The 21,643-nt window shown below is 45.2% G+C and overlaps 1 protein-coding gene across 3 annotated transcripts; it reads right to left on the bottom strand.

The window, feature by feature from the left end:
• Positions 1 to 5,186: 5,186 nt before the first annotated feature.
• LOC100565231 (zinc finger protein 436) lies at positions 5,187 to 16,957 on the bottom strand. Of its 3 annotated transcripts, XM_016991868.2 has the most exons (8): positions 16,862 to 16,950; positions 15,172 to 15,245; positions 14,292 to 15,060; positions 13,673 to 13,793; positions 13,281 to 13,363; positions 12,588 to 12,714; positions 8,614 to 8,748; positions 5,187 to 6,377 (listed from the first exon to the last, which is right to left on the bottom strand). In XM_016991868.2, exons 3-8 carry the CDS (start codon positions 15,027 to 15,029, stop codon positions 5,212 to 5,214), a joined length of 2,370 nt encoding a protein of 789 aa, XP_016847357.2. In that variant the 5' UTR covers positions 15,030 to 15,060; positions 15,172 to 15,245; positions 16,862 to 16,950; the 3' UTR covers positions 5,187 to 5,211. The 3 variants fall into 3 exon arrangements, with proteins under 3 accessions (XP_016847357.2, XP_062829605.1, XP_062829606.1); XM_062973535.1 differs by lacking the exon at positions 15,172 to 15,245 and having other exon boundaries at positions 16,862 to 16,957; XM_062973536.1 differs by lacking the exons at positions 8,614 to 8,748; positions 15,172 to 15,245 and having other exon boundaries at positions 16,862 to 16,957.
• Between the last annotated feature and the right edge of the window lie 4,686 nt (positions 16,958 to 21,643).

Below are 21,643 nucleotides of genomic sequence, written 5' to 3' on the forward strand. Positions count from 1 at the left end.
GAATGGCGCGCGAAGTGGAGCGCCAGCGAGCTCTGGGAACTCTGAGGCCGCCATCTCCAACAGAGCTCCCAACCCCCCGAATGGGCGTCGGGGTGGAAAGGCCACTGGGGCCAGGGATCGGGTCCAGTGGATTTGCAGACGAAGGCGGAGAGGAGCGGGGGATCCAGGAAGAGGAGGAGGATGTGCCGTACGACGAGGAAAGGCGAGATGAGGGGGCTACAGCGAGGCCAGTATGCGGATGGGCGGAAGGGCCGACAGCGGCGGCAGACTTTCGGGAGCCGCGCAGAATGACCACCGGAGTGGGGCGCGGCGTGTTCCAAGGAGCCGCCCGAGGAAACCTGATGCAACCCTTCCCCATGCCTCCCAGACAGCATCAACGGGCCGCAGAATGGATGCCAAGAAGAGAAGATCTCAAACTGGAATACGGAGGGGAACCAGATGAACTGAACTTTTTTCTAATTAGCATCAGAGGATACATGGAAGACAATGCACACACATTCCCCTCCGAAGCAAGCAGGGTTCGAGCCATCGGCAACACACTAAAGCGAGGAGCAGCCAGCTGGTACGTGCAACTCCATGCCAGACACGACCCATGCCTGAGGTCAGTGCCCCGCTTCCTCGCCGCACTGGAAAACCGATTCAGAGACCGGCTAGAGCAATTGAGGGCTCGAGACCAGCTGAAAGGAATAAAGCAGAGGGACAAAACAGTGCCCGAGTACGCAGAGGAATTCCTACACCTCGCGGAAAGGGTACCAGAGTGGTCTGAAGTGACCAAAGTGGAGTTATTTAAAGAGGGACTACGCCCCGAGATTTTCAGCTGGGCAGCGCACAGAGATGACCCCGAAACGCTCCAGGGATGGATTCAACTAGCGGGGCGCGTTGAATCCACCCTGGCCCAAGTAAAGCGCTTCAGGAGCAGCGGCGGCCAGCAAAGACCGGTGGCGAGAGGTCGAGGAGAAACGAGGAAGCAGGAAAGACCTGGAGGGAGGCCGGGGATTCCCTCCAGAGGAGACGACAACAAACCTAAACCGGGATGCTTTGTATGTGGGAAGACGGGCCATCGAGCAGCAGAATGCTGGGCACGGAAGGGGGAGCCGCCAAAACCCTCAAAGCCCAAGCCAGCAACCGGGAGGCGTGCGGAGGAGGAGGTGCAAGCCCCAGAATCTTCAGAAAAATTGGTGAGTCGGGACAAACGCATGATAGTAGTGCCAATCTGCCTCTCGGGGCTAGAGAATCGGGCCACCTGCAAGGCATTTGTGGATTGTGGTTGTTCCAGGAATATTATAACTCCAGAGTTAGCAGGAGCGTTGAAATGCCAGCAGATGGCGCTTGACTCCCCAATTGCATTTTCGCAGCTAGACGGATCAGTTGCTACTGGGGAAGTATCTACAAAGGAAATACGGGAGGTCCCATGTAAAATAGGCAAATGGGAAGGAAGAATATCCTTTGTGATAGCCCCTATTGCCACATACCACGTAATATTAGGGATACCATGGCTCGAACAGGCAAATCCCGAAGTAGATTGGAGAGGAAAGAGCCTAGCATTTAAAGAACAGCAGACGCAATGGGAGATAAGCAAGATTGCAGAAGAGGAGGACGAGGGAGATGAAGAAGGTGAAATAGACCCACTGCTATTGCCACCTGAATACAGAGACTTTGTGGATGTGTTCAATCAGAAAGAGGCAAGTAAATTACCTCCCAAAAGGAATATAGAAGTAGAAATTGAAATAACCCCCGGAGCGAACTTACCAAAACCAAAAGTGTATCCCATGTCTGTGCAGGAGAAGGAGGAATTGAGGAAATACATTGATAAAAACCTGGCGCGGGGCTTCATTAAGCCATCCAATTCTCCTCTCGGGGCCCCAGTGTTATTCAGGAGAAAGAAAGACAACTCCCTAAGATTGTGCATTGATTATCGAAATTTGAATGCAATTACTAAGGACAATAAATACCCTATGCCCTTAGTAAAGGATTTAATTACCGTATTGAAAAAAGGGAGCATATTTACTAAACTTGATTTAATTGAAGCATATCATAAATTAAGGATCAAACCGGAAGATACTTGGAAAACTGCATTTTCCTGCGCATTCGGCCATTTTGAATATAAAATTTTACCTTTCGGTTTAAAAAATGGAGGCGGGTGCTTTATGCAGCTTATAAATGAAATACTGCACCCATTGTTGTACAGAGGGGTATTCATATTTCTTGATGATATCTTGATTGTGACTGAAGATAAGGAAAAGCACGTGAAATTGGTCCGGGAAGTTTTGCAGAGACTAAGAGAAGCAAAGCTGTACGCAAAACTGTCCAAATGTGAATTTAATAAAACTCAAATTGACTTTCTGGGGTATCGGATATCTCCAGAAGGGTTAGCTATGGATCCAGCTAAAGTATCAGATGTAAAAGAATGGGGAGTGCCTCAAACAAGGAGGCAATTGCAATCGTTTCTGGGGTTTGCAAATTTTTATAGATCCTTCATAAAAGGCTTCGCGCAAATAACTGCACCCCTTACTGAACTTTTAAAAACAAAAGGGAAAGGAGAGACAGCAAAAGTAAAAGCTCCTGGCGCCAAACTAAGTTGGACGCCAGAATGCCAAAAGGCATTTGAAACCCTAAAAGAATGCTTCACAGAAGGACCCATTCTAAAACACCCCGATATCAGGAGCCCTTTCATAATCCATTGCGATGCCTCAGACTGTGCGTATGGGGCAGTACTATTGCAAAAGGATCAAAATGGGAACTTAAAACCCTGTGGATATTTGTCCCGGAAGTTCAGCGAAACTGAAAAATGTTGGCCGATATGGGAAAAAGAGGCACTAGCCATATTAAAAGCCTTAGAATGCTGGCGACACTTTCTCGAAGGAAGCGGAATCCCATTTGAAATTTGGTCTGACCATAAGAACCTCCAGTATTTAAAGTCCCCTCGAAAATTATCCCCCAAACAGATTAGATGGGCACAATACTTCAGCAGGTTCGATTTCCAATTAAAGTTTTTTCAGGGGAAGCAGAATGTCTTGGCAGATGCTCTTTCACGCATGCCTCAACACGAAGGAATACCCACAGCAAAAGAGGGAACAATATTCTCTGACAAACAATGGGGTTTAGCTGTCAGAACAAGAGCACAAACCCAAAAGGAGAACACTGCTATGGTTGAACTCGACGGAAAAGATAATTGGGGAAACGAGCTGAAACAGTCTTATGAAGGAGACCAGTGGATCGCATCCAATGCAGAACAGGGGGAGCAGAAGGGGGGATTTTGGTTTGTGAACAAGAAACTGTATATCCCAGCAACATTAAGGATCAAGATTTTGCATCGTTTTCACAACAACCAGAGCGCTGGTCATACAGGAATTACAAAAACAACAAAAGCAATAGCAAAACATTGCTGGTGGCCAGGGATGAGGAAGGACATAAAAAATTATGTTGTTCAATGTGATGATTGTGCCAGAAATAAATCGAGAGGAGGGAAGCCAATGGGATTATTACAAACAGTAGCAGAACCTACCAGACCTTGGGAATGTGTAGCTATGGACTTTGTGGGGGAACTACCGGTTAGCAAAGGACATCGTTATATTTGGACAGTATTGGACCTGTTTTCTAAACAGGCCCACTTTATAGCACTGACGAAACTACCATCAGCCGAGAAACTAGCTGAATTGTACATAAACCACATTTACAAACTGCATGGATGTCCCAGTAGAGTGATCAGTGACAGAGGAGTACAATTCACAGCAAAATTTTGGGAAAAATTCCTGGAAATGCTAGGAGCAGAAAGGAGTTTAAGTTCTGCTTTTCACCCCATGACAAATGGGGCGGTAGAACGTACTCAGCAGACACTTGGGCAGTTCCTTCGAATGTACTCTAACATGAGACAAAATGACTGGTCTCGGTGGTTGGCTTTTGCAGAACTAGCTTTTAATTCGACTATACATTCAGCAACAAATAAAACCCCCTTTGAAGTAGTTTACGGGTATGAACTACAGCCTCTGCCCCAGCTGCCGAGATGGACAGAGAATGAGGGAACAGAGGCAGGGAAATGGAAAGCGCAAATGATGGAATGCTGGAGTCAAGTGACTGCATCCTTAAAAGAAGCACATAAAAAGTATAAAGTATTCGCAGACAGAAAGAGGGTGGAAGGTGATAAATTGGAGAAAGGAGATTTAGTGTGGCTAAGTACCCAAAACATCAAACTGGGGCTACCTTCGAAAAAATTGGGCCCTAAATATATTGGACCATTTAGAATACAGGGTGTTATCAACGAGGTGACTTTCCAGTTGGCATTGCCAAAAAGCTTAGGGAAAATACACCCTGTATTCCATCGTAGCTTACTGAAAAAATACATGGGTACTTTGGACAAAATGGACACATAGAATTATTGTTTTGTTTCAGGCTTGTGATGAAAGAAGAACCGAAGAGGAGGACGAAGAAAAGGAGGGCACCATGTCATGGAACCCAGTTACAGGGCTTTGGTAATTCAGCCCTGTAACTGGGAGTCATAACATAAACAATCCCAGGAGCACCTGGCAGAAGAAGATAGAATATGCCTGGGAACTTGGGGCCGAAAGTATAAACAATTATAATTGGTCTAGTGTGTGAAAATGGTAGTAATGTGATATTGGGGGTGGGACTTGATGATGATATTTACGTGTGGTGTTACGTAGCATCAAAAGTTATAAAAATAGTTGTATGTAAACATTGGGTCATTCCTGACTTTTCCAAAGTCATGTGTTCTTCAATAAAGATTGGATTTGAGAGCAGCCATCTCTGATCTGCGTTCAGACTGATCCTTTGAAGTGAGCAGGACACCTCACAACCTCTGAGGATGCCTGCCATAGATGTGGGCAAAGCGTTATTAGAGAATGCTTCTGGAACATGGCCATACAGCCTGGAAAGCATACAACAACCCTGTGATTCCGGCCATGAAAGCCTTCAACAACGCTTGTGGATTTTGAAACTGTGTCTCCTGAATTATAACAATAATTTCACAGGAGAAATCTGGTCTTCCATTTGAAACTGCAGCTGGGGGAGCACTTGAAGGAAGGAGGCCCCCCAATTCCCTCCCACCCTGCAGTGGCCTACAGACTAGAGTATACATTTATCTCAGCAACCTTCATAAATATTGTTTGTTCAGTGCATCTTTAGGACCACAGTTCTCCCCACACACAGAAGAGAGAGACCTTATGAAGAACCTATGAGTTGTCTGGTTTATATTCAACAGATATTGCCAAGAGAAGCCTTTTCCACATTCGGGGCACAATAAGGTTTCTTTCCAGTATGGATTCCCTGGTGGACAATTAAATGTGAGTGCCGTTGGAAGCATTTCCCACATTGAGAACATTCATAGGGTTTCTCTCCAGTATGAATTCTTTGGTGGACCTTCATGTTAGATCTCTTAGAGAAACACTTGCCACACTGAGAGCATTGATAGGGTTTCTCTCCAGTATGAATTCTTTGATGGTTCTTCAAGGTATGTCTCTGAGGGAAACACTTGCCACACTGAGAGCACTTATAGGGTTTCTCTCCAGTATGAATTCTTTGATGGTCCTTCAAGGTCTTTCTTTCAGCAAAGCTCTTGCCACACTGAGAGCATTTATAGGGTTTCTCTCCGGTATGAATTCTTTGATGGACCTTCATGTTAGATCTCTTAGTGAAAGACTTGCAACACTGTGAGCATTTATAGGGTTTCTCTCCAGTATGAATTCTTTGATGATCCTTCAAGTTATGTTTCAGAGTGAAACACATACCACACTGACAACATTCATGGGGTTTCTCTCCAGTATGTATTCTTTGATGGTTCTTCAGGTGAGATCTCTGAGCGAAACACTTGCCACACTGAAAGCACTTATAGGGTTTCATCCCTGTATGGCTTAGCTGGTGTCTTACCAGCTTATATTTCCAGCTGAAGCATTTTTCGCACTGAGAACATTGGTATGGCTTTTCTCCAGTGTGACTCCGTTTGTGGCACAACAGGTCCGCTCTAGATTTGAAGTCCTTCTCACAAGTAACACATTTATGCAGTTTCCTTCCTGTAGGAACATTTTGGTTTCTCTGTAAAGACTGTCCATGGCTCTTGCTTGTTTCTCCATCTTCAGGACATTTAGTATCTTTTTTTCTTGGGTTCAGATCAACAAACCCATCTGACACACTGTGGTATTTTCTCCCATACTTGGAGAACAAGGGCTTCCCTACATCTGTAGAGGCCTTTTTATCAGCACCTATAAGGCTTTTAGTGTGTTTCCTCTCTGTCTCCATGTACTTCTTCGACTCCTGACCCATGAGCCGGTATCCGCTTTTATGAATGTTGGATGCAGTAGGTCTCTGAGATGGCTCTACCTGCGAAGATATCTTCATCTCCTTCCAACATCCCTTTTCATCACCTGAAGAGAAAGAAAGGACATTTTTTCTGTTCTGGCCACCACTTTCCTAATTTGTACCACCTGGCTTTCCCTTCTGCTATCTCTTGCTTTCCATCTAATTCAAAATGTCTTTGTTCACTTTGGATCATTTGAGTTCATGTGTGAGTATTTGTATTGATACGTCACCCTGGCTTTACATTCTGAGCTGTCTGCATTAAGCCTGGCATTAGGAAATTTCATCTCTCTGTAAAAATGGGACAATCTTGTGCTTCAAAGGTCAAAAGACTTCCAAGACCATCCAAAGCTGCCCTAAATATAATTACTCTCAAAAACCCATCACAACAATGGTTTAATCTAATACAGATCTGCAAGTCTTACAAGTCGATGTGTATTCTGTTCTTATTTATTTATTATTTTATTGTTTCATCCCACTCCCACTCTCCACCCTTTCCCCTTGGACATACTCATTGTACAATAAACTACAGAAATTACATTTGAAATATCATTCTTAATCTCATTTTTTCCACTCCACATCTTCATACATTCTCTAAGGAATTATTACCTGGATCCCACATATACCTAATTATTGTAACATTTTCTAGTTATTTTCTATTGTTCAAATTACAATTTTTATTTCCACATTTAATGTATTAACTAAACAATTACACGGTCCATCTGTAACAAATCTAGCACCATAAGACATGCATAGTGGCTACCTTTCTGCTTCTCAAAGATCTTTTACTGGGTGATAAAAATTCTGTATATAACAACAGAATATAGTGACAGGGACAGTCTCCTTGAGAGAGGTTAGATGCTCTAACTCAGGGGTCCCCAAACTAAGGCCCGGGGGCCGGATGCGGCCCTCTGAGGTCATTTACCTGGCCCCTGCCCTCAGTTTTATAATATAATATATTGTATATACATATAATATTGATAATAATATTATAATGTAATGCAATATAACACATAATAATACCATATAATAATATTAATTATATGTTCTATATTACATATAATATTACTAATAATATTACAGTATAGTGGTATAGTTCAATATAGTAATATATAATGCTAATATTGTGCTATGCTAATAATATAATATATTGTATGTACATATAATTTGTAAGCCACTCTGAGTCCCCTTTGGGGTGAGAAGGGTGTGATACAAATGTAGTAAATAAATGCAGTAAATAAATAAATAATAAATAAATTTTAGACTTAGGCTTGCCCAAAGTCTGAAATGACTTGAAGGCACACAACAACAACAACAACAACAACAACAATCCTAATTAACGACTATCTCATTGGCCAGAAGCAGGATCACACTTCCCATTGAAATCCTGATAAATGTATGTTGGTTAAAATTATTTTTATTTTTAAATATTGTATTGTTCTTTCATTGTTCTTCTTCTAGTTGTTGTTCTTGTTGTTGTTTTTGCACTACAAATAAGACATGTGCAGTGTGCATCGGAATTTGTATTTTTTTTCTCCAAATGATAATCCGGCCCCTCAACAGTCTGAAGGATTGTGGACCGGCCCTCGGCTTAAAAAGTTTGAGGACCCCTGCTCTAACTGAAACACTTTTGTTTTTCCTTCTACTTCTCATTACTGATACTTCTTTCCCTTTCATGCCACTTTGGAATTTCTCTGGTTTTTTTTTTAATTATTATTCTCAATGTAAAGTCCTCTGTTTACATCCACAGCTGTACTTTTAACCTTTGCTGTGAGGAAAGGTGTTGTTTTTGTTTCAGCCTCTAAAAAGAAGGAAACTAAAGTTAAAGAGAGGAAACTTGGCTTCCTTCACCAGTGGCTCCTCAGTGGGTTTTGCTGGACGTAATTATTCTATAATCAGGACATTCAGACGTTCTTTTCTCCCCTGATGTGGGTATAATTCATTGTTTTAAAAAGCTGTTTCTCTCACATGCTCTAGGTATCCATGAGGTTGATCTTCAATACTATGTCTCTGATTGTTTAACAAATTTGATTTCTCTACTGTATGGCTTTCCTTCCATGTGTCTACCATTTCTTTCTTTTATGCTTCCTTTGATATTGATCAGGGTCAGCTTTTGAGACGCTTTTCTTGGTTTTCCCCAGGAGACTCTGTGACAATCCCTTCAACCACAATTGGGGAACCAGAGCCTTCCCCAAATTAATGCCCCATGGTTTTGTTCAGCCTGTTCCAGCCAGAAGAAATCCCTAGATGTCCTGACTCCTTTGGAGATCACAGAAGCCCCTTCCTCTGCCCCCTTGGACTCACTTCTTTGTCCAGACGGCTCCGCCGTCAACAGTCCATCTCTTTGGTTTAGAAGTGGCGCTACCCCAGGCCTCTCCTCCAGCTTATCCCCTCCATGCTGAGACGTCTCCACTTTAAGCAAAGTTGAATCAACCTCACCTGTAGTAAGTAAGTCAGTAAAACTTTATTTATATAGTAAGTAAGTAAGTAAAACTATTTATATACCGCTCTATCTCCCCAAAGGGACTCAGGGCAGTTTCCAACCATAAATACAAACAACATACACTACATAAACAGCAAAATAAACACATTATTAAAACAAGATAAAACTATACAACTAATAAGTAACAGTCACAACAAACCTTTGATCCAGCATATTTCAGGGCCATGGGTCGGTGGTGTACCAGAGTGGATTATTCAAAAACCTGCCAGAATCACCAGGTTTTCAGTTCCTTATGGAAGGTGGACAGAGTAGGGGCTTGCTTAATCTCCTTTGGGAGGACATTCCAGAGACGAGGGGCCACAACCGAGAAGACCCGCTCCCTCGTCCCCACCAATTACACTTGGGACGGCAGTGGGAATGAGAGGAGGGCCTCCCCGGCCGATCTCAAGGGGGAGATGCGATCACGGAGATAGGCAGGGCCCGAGCTGTGTAGGGCTTTATAGGTCAATACCTGGACCTTAAATTGGGCCTGGCAGTTTATCAGCAGCCATTGGAACTGCTTTAATAGGGGCGTTGTATCCTCCCTATAACCAGCCCCAGTTAGAAACTTGGCTGCCGACCTTTGAACCAGCTGGAATTTCCGGACTGTCTTCGCAGGCAGCCCCAAGTAGAGAGCACTGCAGTAGTCCAATGTGGATGTAACCAAGGCATGGACCACCGTGGCCAAGTCAGACTTCTCGGGGTACAGTCGCAGCTGGCACACAAGTTTTAATTGTGCAAAGGCCCTCCCGGCCACTGCCGACACCTGAGCTTCAAGCGTCAGTGATGAGTCCAGAAGGACCCCCAAGTTGTGGACCTATGTCCTCAGGGGGAGTGCAACCCCATGGAGCACAGGTTGCCACCCAATACCAAATTGGTCCCACGACTGACCAGGAGGGCCTCTGTCTTGTCTGGATTCGTCACTGCTGCCAGGCACTGGTTTAGGGTCTGGGTGGCTTCCATGGAATTCGGTGGAAAAGAGCAGTAGAGTTGGGTGTCATCTGCGTAGAGATGGCACCGAACTCCAAAACCCCGGATGACCTCACCCAGCGGTTTCATGTAGATGTTGAAAAGCATGGGTGATAGAATGGAACCTTGCGGGAACCCACAGGTCAAAGGCCAGGGGTCTGAGCAGGTATTCCCCAGCTTCACCATCTGGGTACGATCCCTCAGGAAGGAGCGGAGCCACTGCAGAGCAATGCCCCCAAAACCTATTCCCGAGAGCCACCCCAAAAGGATACCATGGTCAATGGTATCGAACACCGCTGAGATGTCCAAGAGAACCAGAAGGGAAGCATGCCTCCTATCTAGCTTTCTGCGGAGGTCATCCACCAAGGCAACCAAAGCCATCTTAGTCCCATGACCAGGCCTGAAACCAGACTGTGACGAATCTAGATAATCGGTCTCATCCAAGAATTCCTGGAGCTGAGAAGCGACCACCCTCTCCAAGACCTTGCCCAAAATTGGGAGGTTGGAGATTGGTCGGTAGTTGGTCAATAATGACAATCCAAGTTGCCTTCTTCAGAATAGGCTTTAGAATTGCTTTTTTGAGGCAAGATGGTATATGCCCCTGTTGAAGAGAGGTGTTGATGATTCCTGTAACCCAATCAGTCAACCCCCACTGGCAAGTTTAATAAGCCAAGATGGGCAAGGGTCTAGGGCACAAGTGGTTGCCCTCACTGCTCCAAGAACCTTGTCAACGTCATCAGGCTGAACAAGTCGGAACGAATCCAACAAAACCTGACAGGTGCCTCATTTACATCCCTTGTTTCTGCACTAACGCAGGCGTCTAAGTTGGAGCGTATTCGAGCAACATTGGGTTGTCAGGTGATCAGGGGGCCCCTCCCCCTCAAGGAGATGTTCTCTGACCACATGGTTGCAGACGCGATGCAGGCAGTCGAGAAAATCCTGGGGGAGTTTTGGGAGGGTTGACCCAAAACTTTTGGGAATTGTAGTTCGCCACATTCTTATACATTTTCTCATGGGAGCATTCATAAAAAACAAAAGACTGAGGTTTTTTCCTAAGACATAGTGTAACATCGGAAGCGGGCTAAGCCTCATAGGAAGAAAGCCACTCATGAATAGAAGTGGGCTAAGCTTCATAGGAAGAAACAGCGGGCCCCTTTTTGGGACACCATGGTGTAGTGGTTTGAAAGTTGGACTACGATTGTGGCTTGATTCCCCATTCAGCCATGGAAACCCACTGGGTGATCTTGGGCAAGCCACACACTCTCAGCCACAGAAAAGCCAATGAAACAGTTTCAAACCAGGAACAGATTTCCTTATTCAGAGGCTGGTGGTCATCTGTCAGGAGTGATTTGATGGTGTACTATGATTTCTGTTCCTGGGTGATAAATGTCATTTCGTAATTGGTTCTGTCATAGAAACATGGCAAAACTTTACACTGCCAAAACTTTGTCTTTGCACAAGGGACATGGTGCTATGATAGCCCATTACAGTTTCCTGGGACACTGTCCACCAATTTAACCAAGTTTCAGCCACAAAAGCAATGTTTCTGAAGTAGAACAATGACTTTCAAAGTAAAGACAACCCAATGAAACAGGAAATAACACTTTCAAACCAGGAACAGATTTTTGTTATTATTAAAAAAAGTTTTTTTAGTAAAAACTTTGAAAATTCTTTGAAGTGTTCTCAGATTTGGTGAGCTAACAGTGTTTTTTGTGTTCTACCACTATAGCAAATTTCATTAGGATAGCTCAAAAATTGAGGGAGAAAGAGGCCCCTCAATTTTCCCCATTGGCGATGTTTTCCTTAATGCGCATGCGCATTCGCCATTAATGAAGTACATACAAAGCTTCGGAAGTTTCGGAAAGTTTTGAATTTTTTGCTTCAAAATTCGGAAATGACTTTAGAAACGAAGCACCAGCACCCCCTATTTTTGAAGAGGGTATTGAACCATTTTTTTTCATGGATCACACATGCCTAATAAATATATACAGTAGAATCTCGGTCATCCGATTTAAATGGGCGGAGCCCAACTCGGGTTACCCGGATTAATCGGATAACCCAGATTCTTGACCCAGGCGCCTGACGGAGGAAGAAAATTAATCCCTCCGGCAGGCGCTTGGACCCAGGGAAGCGGGAGGCATGCAGATGCTTAGCGACATGCCTTGCGCTTCCCTCTCTGGGTCCAAGCGCAAGGCGAAGGGAGTTTTCTCCTTTCGCCCGGCGCTTGGACCCAGGCAGGGAAGCGCAAGGCGTGCCGCTAAGCAGCGACACGCTTCACACTTCTCTAAAGGCCCAAGCTCACTCTCTCCGCTCGGCGCTTGGGCCCACGATCACTGCTGCTGCAGCAGCGATCACGGCCCGCTTCCTCCTGCCTCCACCTCTCCTCTTGCGAGAAGGAGCTCCTTCTCGCAAGAGGGAAGCGCCCCGCCTCTTCCTTCTCGCGAGAGGAGGGGGAAAGGCCGGAGGAAACGGCGCGATCGTGGCCTGCTTCCATGGGCCGAGCCGTCACCCCTTGGGAAGCAGCTCACAATCCGGGGCTCGGATTACTGAGATTGTACTGTGTGTATGTGTGTACACACACACACACACATACAAAGAGAGAGAGAGTGTGTGTGTATACCCTCTGCTTCTCCCTTTCCTTTTAGGGCCTTTCCACACAGCCATATAACCCAGAATATCAAGTCAGATAATCTGCAATATCTTCTTTCAACTGAGTTATCTGAATCCTCACTGCCATATAATCCAGTTTAACATGGATTTTATACAGCTGTGTGGAAGGGGCATCAATTTCATAAAGTAATAGGTCACGGATCTGAGCTGCCCTTACCAAATGGCTGGGTGTTTCCGCCCTCCTCCTGCAGGACTTGCCAGAAGATGGTCTGTGGGCCCGGCTGGGAGAGAGTCTGCTCAACGCTGTGCAAAGGGACGCCTGTGTCCCTGCAGTCCAGCAGACCCTGGAAACGCAAGACATGCCCATCAACACAACAGTCAGGCCATCCTCGTGCACAACAGCATTGACATAGAAACGGATCTGCCTGTGCTTCCACTGCATTAACTCTACAATGCAGATGCATCCTCAAATGGGCTAACATTCTTCTTGCTTGTTCTACAGCAATGAGCTGACAAAGTGAACTTTCTGCAGCCTGTGTTTGGGTTCTTGAAAGTAGCATTCAGGATCCAGCAGAACAATTCAATATACTGTTAACCCTGAAGCTATCCATGGCATCCATACAGGGTGAAGGAATCAAATACTAGCATATATCAAGGACATACTTTTGTGAGGCCTGACCAAAACACAATAGAGTGGGACTATGACTTCCCTTGATCTGGACACTAGAGTCCAATGGATGCAGCCTAGAATTGCATTGCCCATTTTCGCTGTCACATCACACAATTGGCTTATGTTCAGCTTGTGGTCCATAAGACTCCTAGACGATCCCTTATTGTTATTATTAGACATTATTATTGTTATTGTAGACTAATACTTTGGATTTCGGCAGAACTAAATGAGATTACATACCTCACCCAGCTCAGCTTCTGTCTTAACTTGTCCATCAGGAGGAAACACTGAAATGGAAGGACTTGGGCATTGGGTTCCACCACCTGCAAAGAATAAATGGAAATTCTTTTTTTAGAAGGAGAATGGGTTGGATACAATCAAAGGCAGATGCTGGGCAAGTGAAACCTACCCTCTTCCCCATTTATTCAAAAAATATAGTTTTAAAAAAGAAATCGCTCAAACAACTTCACACCCCATATTTAGCCAAAGAGAGCTGGTGCCTGCCTAAGTTACAGCTCCCATTATCCCATACTACTGAGCCATATAAGTTAAAGGGATGTCAGACTACATGAGGTCTACAGCGTAGGTACAGCCTACGTGTGGCACATTCATTCTCATTCATGAAGCCTTACTTAGCAAAGGGATATCCGCATCCTTCACCGGCTTGGATTCTTCATAGATCTGTCCCTGAGCAGCATCTGGCGACTTCCTTTCCGCATCCAGGGAACCAACACACACATCCTGCGACAGTCCCTGAGAAATAGGGAGATTTTGGAAATGGAGAGAAGGAAAACAAATTCTCTCAGGCTAGTGTGTTTTTTTTTAGATTCAGTTTTATTAGGACATTGGTAAAAAAAAATACCACAATGTTGGAAGAGACCACAAGGGTCATCTATTCCACTGCTTCTTGAACTGTGGGTCCTGATCCGAAATGAGGTCTTTTTAGTTCAGTGATGGGGTCACAAAAATTGACAACAGAAGTTTTCTGAATGCCACCAACTGGTTGTTTTAGACATTTACCCAAATCTGTTTGCAGTGTTTCCAGTGGATTCTGTTGAGGAAGCCTTGCAAATGCTGATTTTTATATACCCAGGTAATATAGAAATTTGTCAGGTGCAAAGGGATCATGAGTGCAAAAGTTTAAGAAGCCCTGTCTAATCCAACCCCATTTGGTCACGTAAGAGAATACAATCACAGCTCCCCCAAGAGATGGCCACCCAGCCTCTGCTTCAATAGCCCTTGGAGCCTCACCTGGCACCTGGCGGAATCGGCCTCTTGCTGCCTCTTGAGGAGGAAGTCCTCTGCCAGGGCCACAGCCTGGGAACAGCTCTCCGGCCCTCCGCCTCGGATCCATCCTTGCAGGTCTTGGGGAAGACTGGCCAGGAATTGCTCCAGGACCAGCAGCTCCAGGATCTGCTCCTTGCTGCGTCTCTCCGGCTTCAGCCACCGACTGCAAAGCTCCTGGACTTGGCTGTAAACCCTTCGCGGGTCCTCGACCTCTTGGCAGCAGAACTGCCGAAAATGCTGGCGCTGCAGCTCCGCTCTCAGGGACTCCGCTCTCAAGATGGCCGCCTTCACTTTCCCATAATCCTCCCTGTCTCCGGCTTCCAGGCTCTGAAAGGCCTGCTCTGCTTCTCCACTCAATGCGGGCAACAGCCGGGCCACCCACTCTTCCTTGGGCCACCGACAGGCTTTGGCCACTTGTTCGAAGGAGGCCAGGAAGTCCTTGGCCTTGTCCCATGGCATTTCCTCTGCTGGCGGAAGGCTTCTCCATGCCCAGGAAGGCGACTGGAAGGTCTTCAGGAACTGCTGCCATTGGGCTTCCCAGCACTGCTCCATCCTTAGACCTGGAAGCTTGTTGCCTTCTTCTGGCGCTTTCCACATTGGTCCCTCGGTCACGTGTTCAGACTGAACCCCATTTCCTGCTTTCCCTCCTTCTCTTGCTGCTCCTTGTTCCAGCTGCAGACTTGCAGGATTCAGCTCCTTCATCCCCTTCCTCTCTTCAAGCCAAACTTCAGTTCTGGGATAAAAAGAGTGACAAGTGTTGCTTTCAGGCAAATACCTTGAATGAAAGAGTCGACCAACCTTGCTTTGAATGTGCAGGAGCAGAGGGCTGCCGTTCTTTCCTTACCCAATGGAAGGACTCAGTACAGGCAATTCCAGCAGCGTGGAGAAATATTCCTGAGCTGAACTGGGAGATTTTTCCTGAATTAAAAAGAATGAAATGCAGAGGGGGAAATAGAATAAAAATTCAGTTTGGATGGAATCTCTCTCCAAAAATCTATTCCCTTGCCTTCTCAAAGGGCGGTATGAGTGGAATAACTCTGTCTCTCACAGAATCCTAGAGTTGAAAGAGACCCCGCAGGCCATCCAGTCCAATCTCATCCTGACAGTTTGTATGTATTTTCCAAGATGGCCCCCACATCCAGACAGCCCTGTGATTCCTGCCAACAACGCATCTGAACCAGATTTGCGACACAGACACCAGGGGGAGGTGGGTAACTACACTGGATGATGGGAGTTATGGTTCACCCCCACCCAGAGAGCACTGCGAACCCCACTGAAGATGGATCCGGCCCAAACTTATAACACAGACCCACCAATTCCAACTTTACATATGTAGGGTGTGTGTTTGTGGGGCGAATTACTCTGGACAACGGAAGTTGTAGTTCATTCATGTATTATTAAAATACAGTAGAGTCTCACTTATCCAACATAAATGGGTTGGTAGAATGTTGGATAAGTGAAAATGTTGGATAATACGGAGGTATTAAGGAAATGCCTATTAAACGTCAAATTATGTTATGATTTTACAAATTAAGCACCAAAACATCATATTTTACAACAAATCGACAGAAAAAGTAGTTCAATACACGGTAACGTTATGTAGTAATTACTCTATTTACGCATTTAGCACCAAAGCCTCGCAATGTATTACAAACATTGACTACAAAAACATTGACTACCAAAAAGTGACTATAAATAAAGATAAAGGTAAAGGTGTCCCCTAGCATTAAGTCCAGTCATGTCTGACTCTGGGGGTTGGTGCTCATCTCCATTTCTAAGCCGAAGAGCTGGCGTTGTCCATAGACACCTCCAAGGTCATGTGGCTGGCATGACTGCATGAAGCGCCGTTACCTTCCCACCAGAGCAGTACCTATTGATTTACTCACATTGGCATGTTTTCGAACTGCTAGGTTGGCAGAAGCTGGAGCTAATAGCGGGCGCTCACTCCGCTCCTGGGGTTCGAACCTGGGACCTTTCGGTCTGCAAGTAGCTCAGTGCTTTAACTCACTTCACCACCGGGGCTCCATAAATAAAGATAGAATTGCATAAAATAAACGTACTGCAACAACATTGTTGGAAGTTAAATCCGTAAAAAGTTCAGTACTTGCTGCCAAGAGAAACAGCTGTGGATAGAGGCGGGGTGGTGGTGGTGGCAGACTGTGCTGGATAATCCAGAACGTTGGATAAGCGAGACTCTACTGTATCATGAAACGGGGCAGAGAATGGAAACCCTTTGAATACATCTATGGGAAGATTATACCAATCGAGACTGGAGCTTCCTGCAAAGGCAGGCACAATATTCACGAGGATGCCAGGAAAAGGACACAGAGGGTGTTCTGGCCCCACCTGCAGGGCCTGGCTCCAGGGGGGGGCCTTGGGAGTCGTAGTTTCACAAGGCCTTGGGCCCCCTTGCCTAAGAGGGCCAGCCACCGCCCCCAGGGTCCCACAGCATGGAGCCAAGGCAGCGAAAGCGGTGCCAAAGCGAGAGAGGGAGGGAAGGAGGGAGGGAAGGAGGGAGGGAGGCTTCTTCCCACCTAAGCAGCAAGAGGACAGGAACTCCTCCAGAAGGAAAGACGAGGCAGGAAGGAGGAGGAGGAGGAGGAAGAGGAAGTGGCGGTTGGCCCAGGAGGAGCCGCATGGGCGCTGCTGCCCCCGGTGGCCGCCCAGGACATTGCAGCCCCTTCCCTTCCCTTCAACGGCGCATGCGCTCCCTCGGGCAGAGGCCGGGGATTCCATCCCAGGGAGAGAGCCTCGGAGGAGGGAGACAGGGCTCTCCATCATGCGTTATTTTAATTTGGTTTAATAAGTCTATTTTGAGATCGTTTCGTCCACTGTTTTTATTTGATTTACCATGGTCTGTTTTTGGCACTGAATCTTTGCCATTTTGACACTTTTGTTGGAAACCGCCCTGAGTCCCACTAAAGGAGGAATGCCAAAGTTCTGTACAAGAAACATAAAGGTATTTCATGTCTACAGTTGGGCCCCATGTCCATGCCCCCTCACTATCTACATACACGCAAGTAGACGGATACTCTGCCTGTCCTTATAGTACAGTCAACCCTCCACATTCGCTGGGGTTAGGGGCTCTGAGAACCCTTTCTAGGAATCCCTAGATCCTGCAGCACAATTGTCAGTGTCTGCTGGAGGCTGGTCACAGAATCATACTGGGGATCTAGAGATTCCTAAGGAGGGCGTTTTAATTAAATCCACGCACAACACCATTTGCAAATATGGAGGGCTGGCAGTATGTATATATAGTACTTGAGCTGGTCACGGTTTCTCCCTTGCCTCTCAGTTTTATAAAGTGACAGGTCAGGGTTCTGAGCTGCCTTTACCAAATGGCTGGGCGTTTCCGCCCTCCTCCTGCAGGACTTGCCAGAAGATGTTCTGAAGACGCAAAGATACTGTGGGACTTCCGAATCCAGACTGACAAAGTTCTGAAACACAACACACCAGACATCACAGTTGTGGAAAAGAAAAAGGTTTGGATCATTGATGTCGCCATCCCAGGTGACAGTCGCATTGACGAAAAACAACAGGAAAAACTCAGCCACTATCAGGACCTCAAGATTGAACTTCAAAGACTCTGGCAGAAACCAGTGCAGGTGGTCCCGGTGGCGATCGGCACATTGGGTGCCGTGCCAAAAGATCTCAGCTGGCATTTGGAAACAATAGGCATTGACAAAATTACAATCTGCCAACTGCAAAAGGCCACCCTACTGGGATCTGCGCGCATCATCCGAAAATACATCACACAGTCCTAGACACTTGGGAAGTGTTCGACTTGTGATTTTGTGAAACGAAATCCAGCATATCTATCTTGTTTGCTGTGTCATACAATAAAATAATAATAATAAAACGTTATTTATACCCCGCTCCATCTCTCGAAGGACTCGGGGCGGCTTACACTGGGAGAAGCCCAAAACAGTATTACATCAGTAAAAACAGTTACACAATAAAATCACAGTATAATAACCTTCCACACAGCCCTATATATATCCCAGAATGTCAAGGCAGAAAATCTAAAGCTTATTTGAGTGCGGATTCAGATAACCCAGTTCAAAGCAGATATTGTGGGATTTTTTGCCTTGATATTCTGGGATACAGGGCTGTGTGGAAGAGCCCTAAATCACGGGTTTGAAACAGGGGCAAAAAATCCCAGGACTTCAGAAGGGGTCCACATACAGACAGACCTGTCAGTCCTGGGATTTCTGCCTCCGTTGTCCAGACGTGCTGCTTTGTTCCGAGTTTTAGAGGCGCCTAAGATGGTCGATGTGAGACTTTTGTCAGAAACCTTGGCCGTTTTTTTAAAGCCCCGGGACGCGGATACATGGATATGCGGATCTCTGCAAATGTTCCGGTTTTTATTCGTCATCTCATTATCAAATGGCTCTCCTTAAATATCAAATTGCTCCCCCCCCCCCCAAATATTGGGAACCAGGGTTTTTAGGATAAAGTCAGCTTGACATCACTTGAGCTGCCAAGGCTCAATGCTACACAGTTCTGGGAGTTGTAGTTTGGTGAGGCCCCAGAACCTTTGACAGAGGAAGCTTCAAATCAAGCTAGAAATGCCAGGATTCCATTGCATGGAACCCTGGCAGTCGAAGTGGCATCAAACTGCATTCCTTCTACAGTGTAGCTGCTCCCTGGGAGTAAAGCCCAGGGGATTCAGTCCCAAGGAGAGAGACTCTACGAAACCTTGGGAGGAGCAAGGAGACAGAGGAAGGAGCCACCTTGGAGGATACGGACAGGGCTCGGGGCCACTTTCTCAGGGAAGCTGGAGTGCCCATTCGGGGCTGGACTCGCTGGCCTTTCTTTCCTTTTACTAAAGGTTGGCCTCAGTTGTTATTATTGTTGCCACCAGTGTCTTTAAAATGTGCTTTAAGCCTTTTCACCTTTCTGTGCCTTATTTTCCATCTTCACCGCTATGATACTTCATCTTGTTGATGGGAAGTTTCTCACAGGAGTGGAAATCATTTATCAGACAGACGGCAAACTATTTAACCTCAGCAGACTGAACGCCAAAACCCAGGTCACAACATCTGTTATAGAACTCCAATATAACGATGATAATGTTATCTGTGTGCTTTCAGAAGACGACCTCCAAGCCACTCTAAACACCTTTGCAGAAGCATACGAGAAGCTCAGCCTCTCATTGAATATCGAGAGGATCAAAATGCTCTTCCAGCAGTAACCAGCCAATCCCTCTGCAATGCCAGGAATATAGCTTAATGGTGTAACATTAGAAAACATTGACCATTTCTGCTACCTTGGCAGCCACCTCTCCACAAAAGGCAACATTGACACTGAAATACAACATTGCCTGAGCTCTGCGAGTGCAGCATTTCTCTGAATGAAGCAGATTGTGTTTGAGGATTAGGACATTTGTAGGGATACCAAGGTGCTTGTGTATAAAGCCATTGCCCTCCCAACCCTGTTATATGCCTGGAAAATGTGGATGGTCTACAGACGTCACTCTCAACACCTGGAACGATTCCATCAGCATTGCCTCCGAGAATTCCTGCAAATCTCTTGGGAAAACAGGCGGACAAATGTCAACGTGCTGGAAGAAGCAAAGACCACCATCACTGAAGTGATGCTCCTACGCCATCAACTCAGCTGGACTGACCACGTTGTCCAAATGCTCAATCACCATCTCCCAAATCAGTTGCTATACTCCCAACTCAAGAATAGGGAACGTAATGTTGGTGGGCAGGAAAAGAGATTTAAAGACGGGCTCAAAGCCAACCTTAAAAACTGTGGGATAGATACCAGGAACTGGGAAGCCCTGGCCCTTAAGCGCTCTAATTGGAGGTCAGCTGTGACCAGCAGTGCTGCAGAATTCGAAGAGACATGAATGGAGGGCTTAAGGGAGAAGCATGCTAAGAGAAAGGCGCGTCAAGCCAACCCTGACTGGGAACTCGCAGAAGAACATGAGGGTCCAGAACAGGTCTAAGGATATCATTGGTAAAAATGAATGTCTTACCAAGACTATTGTTCCTATTCCAAAACCTACCAATAATATGTAAGAACATAAAATTTAAAGAATGGAACATAGAACTATTGAAATTTGCTTAGAAGGGGAAAAAACCCAGAATTAAATACACGATATTAACAGACAAAAAAAAATAGAGATGGTTTTGGTTTTCTGGACATAAAATTATATTATGATGCATGTGCCCTAGCCTGGATTAAGGACTGGATGAGCTTAAAAAAAGAAAAGTTGCTTTCCCTAGAGGGACATGATTTGCGAGTGAGTTGGCATTCATATGTTTGGTACGAGAGAGAGAGAAAAGAGAAAACCTTCGGGAACCACTTCATACAATCCTCACTACTCCGGACTTGGCAAAAATATAAAAAAATTCTATACAAAGACTCCACTATGGCTATCCTCCATGGAAGCCAACTAGAGAAGACTATTAGGCTGGTCTAAGTGGCCAACATATAAGGATTTATTAGTAAAGGGTTCAATAACTCTAAAATCTCATGAGGAGATCAAACAAAAATTTACCAATATTTCCTGGCTACACTATTTGCAGATTAAGGAACTATAGGATAAAGACAAACTAATTGGCTTCAGCCAAAACGATCAATTTTGGGACAAAATAAGAATACAAAAATTTACAATAAATTATTGGAGTAGTCAACAGAAGGGGAAACAGTCAAGAATTGTATGATAAAATGGGCCAAAAATTTGAGAAGAACATAACCCTCTCAGAATGGGACTCAATTTGGACCAAAAAATTGAGATATACATACACGATGGATTTGAAGGAAAACTGGCTGAAAATGTTCCATCGTTGATACATTACACCAAAGAAACTAAGCCAAATGTACAAAAATACTCAGAAAAATTGCTGGAAATGCAAGAGCCAAGAAGGCAGCTTCTTCCACGTGTGGTGGACATGCAAAGAAACAAAGAAATTTTGGGAGAAAATCCATGCAGCATGTCAACACATACTTAAGTTACAATTCCCTATGAAACCGGAATATTACCTTTTAGGTATAACTGACTTGGATATTCACTTCGATTCCAACAATGATATTCTGTTCACCTATTTGACCACAGCCGCTAGAATTAGCTTTGCAAAAAAGTGGAAACAAAAGGAAGTACCAAATATAGAGGACTGGTTCCAGAAAGTGAGAGAGATTAAAGACATGGACAAATTAACTTTTCTACTAAAGAAAAATACAGGAACCGCGACAAAGTACACAGACTGGTCTAAAGTAGAGGAACACAAAAGGAAAAGACAATGAAGTATCTTTGGAGCCTCCTCTTCTTTTAGAGAAGTAAAGAACAGCCAATTTATTTTATA

The sequence above is a fragment of the Anolis carolinensis genome, chromosome 2 (genome assembly GCF_035594765.1).
Source record: "Anolis carolinensis isolate JA03-04 chromosome 2, rAnoCar3.1.pri, whole genome shotgun sequence".
Lineage (NCBI taxonomy): Eukaryota > Metazoa > Chordata > Lepidosauria > Squamata > Dactyloidae > Anolis > Anolis carolinensis.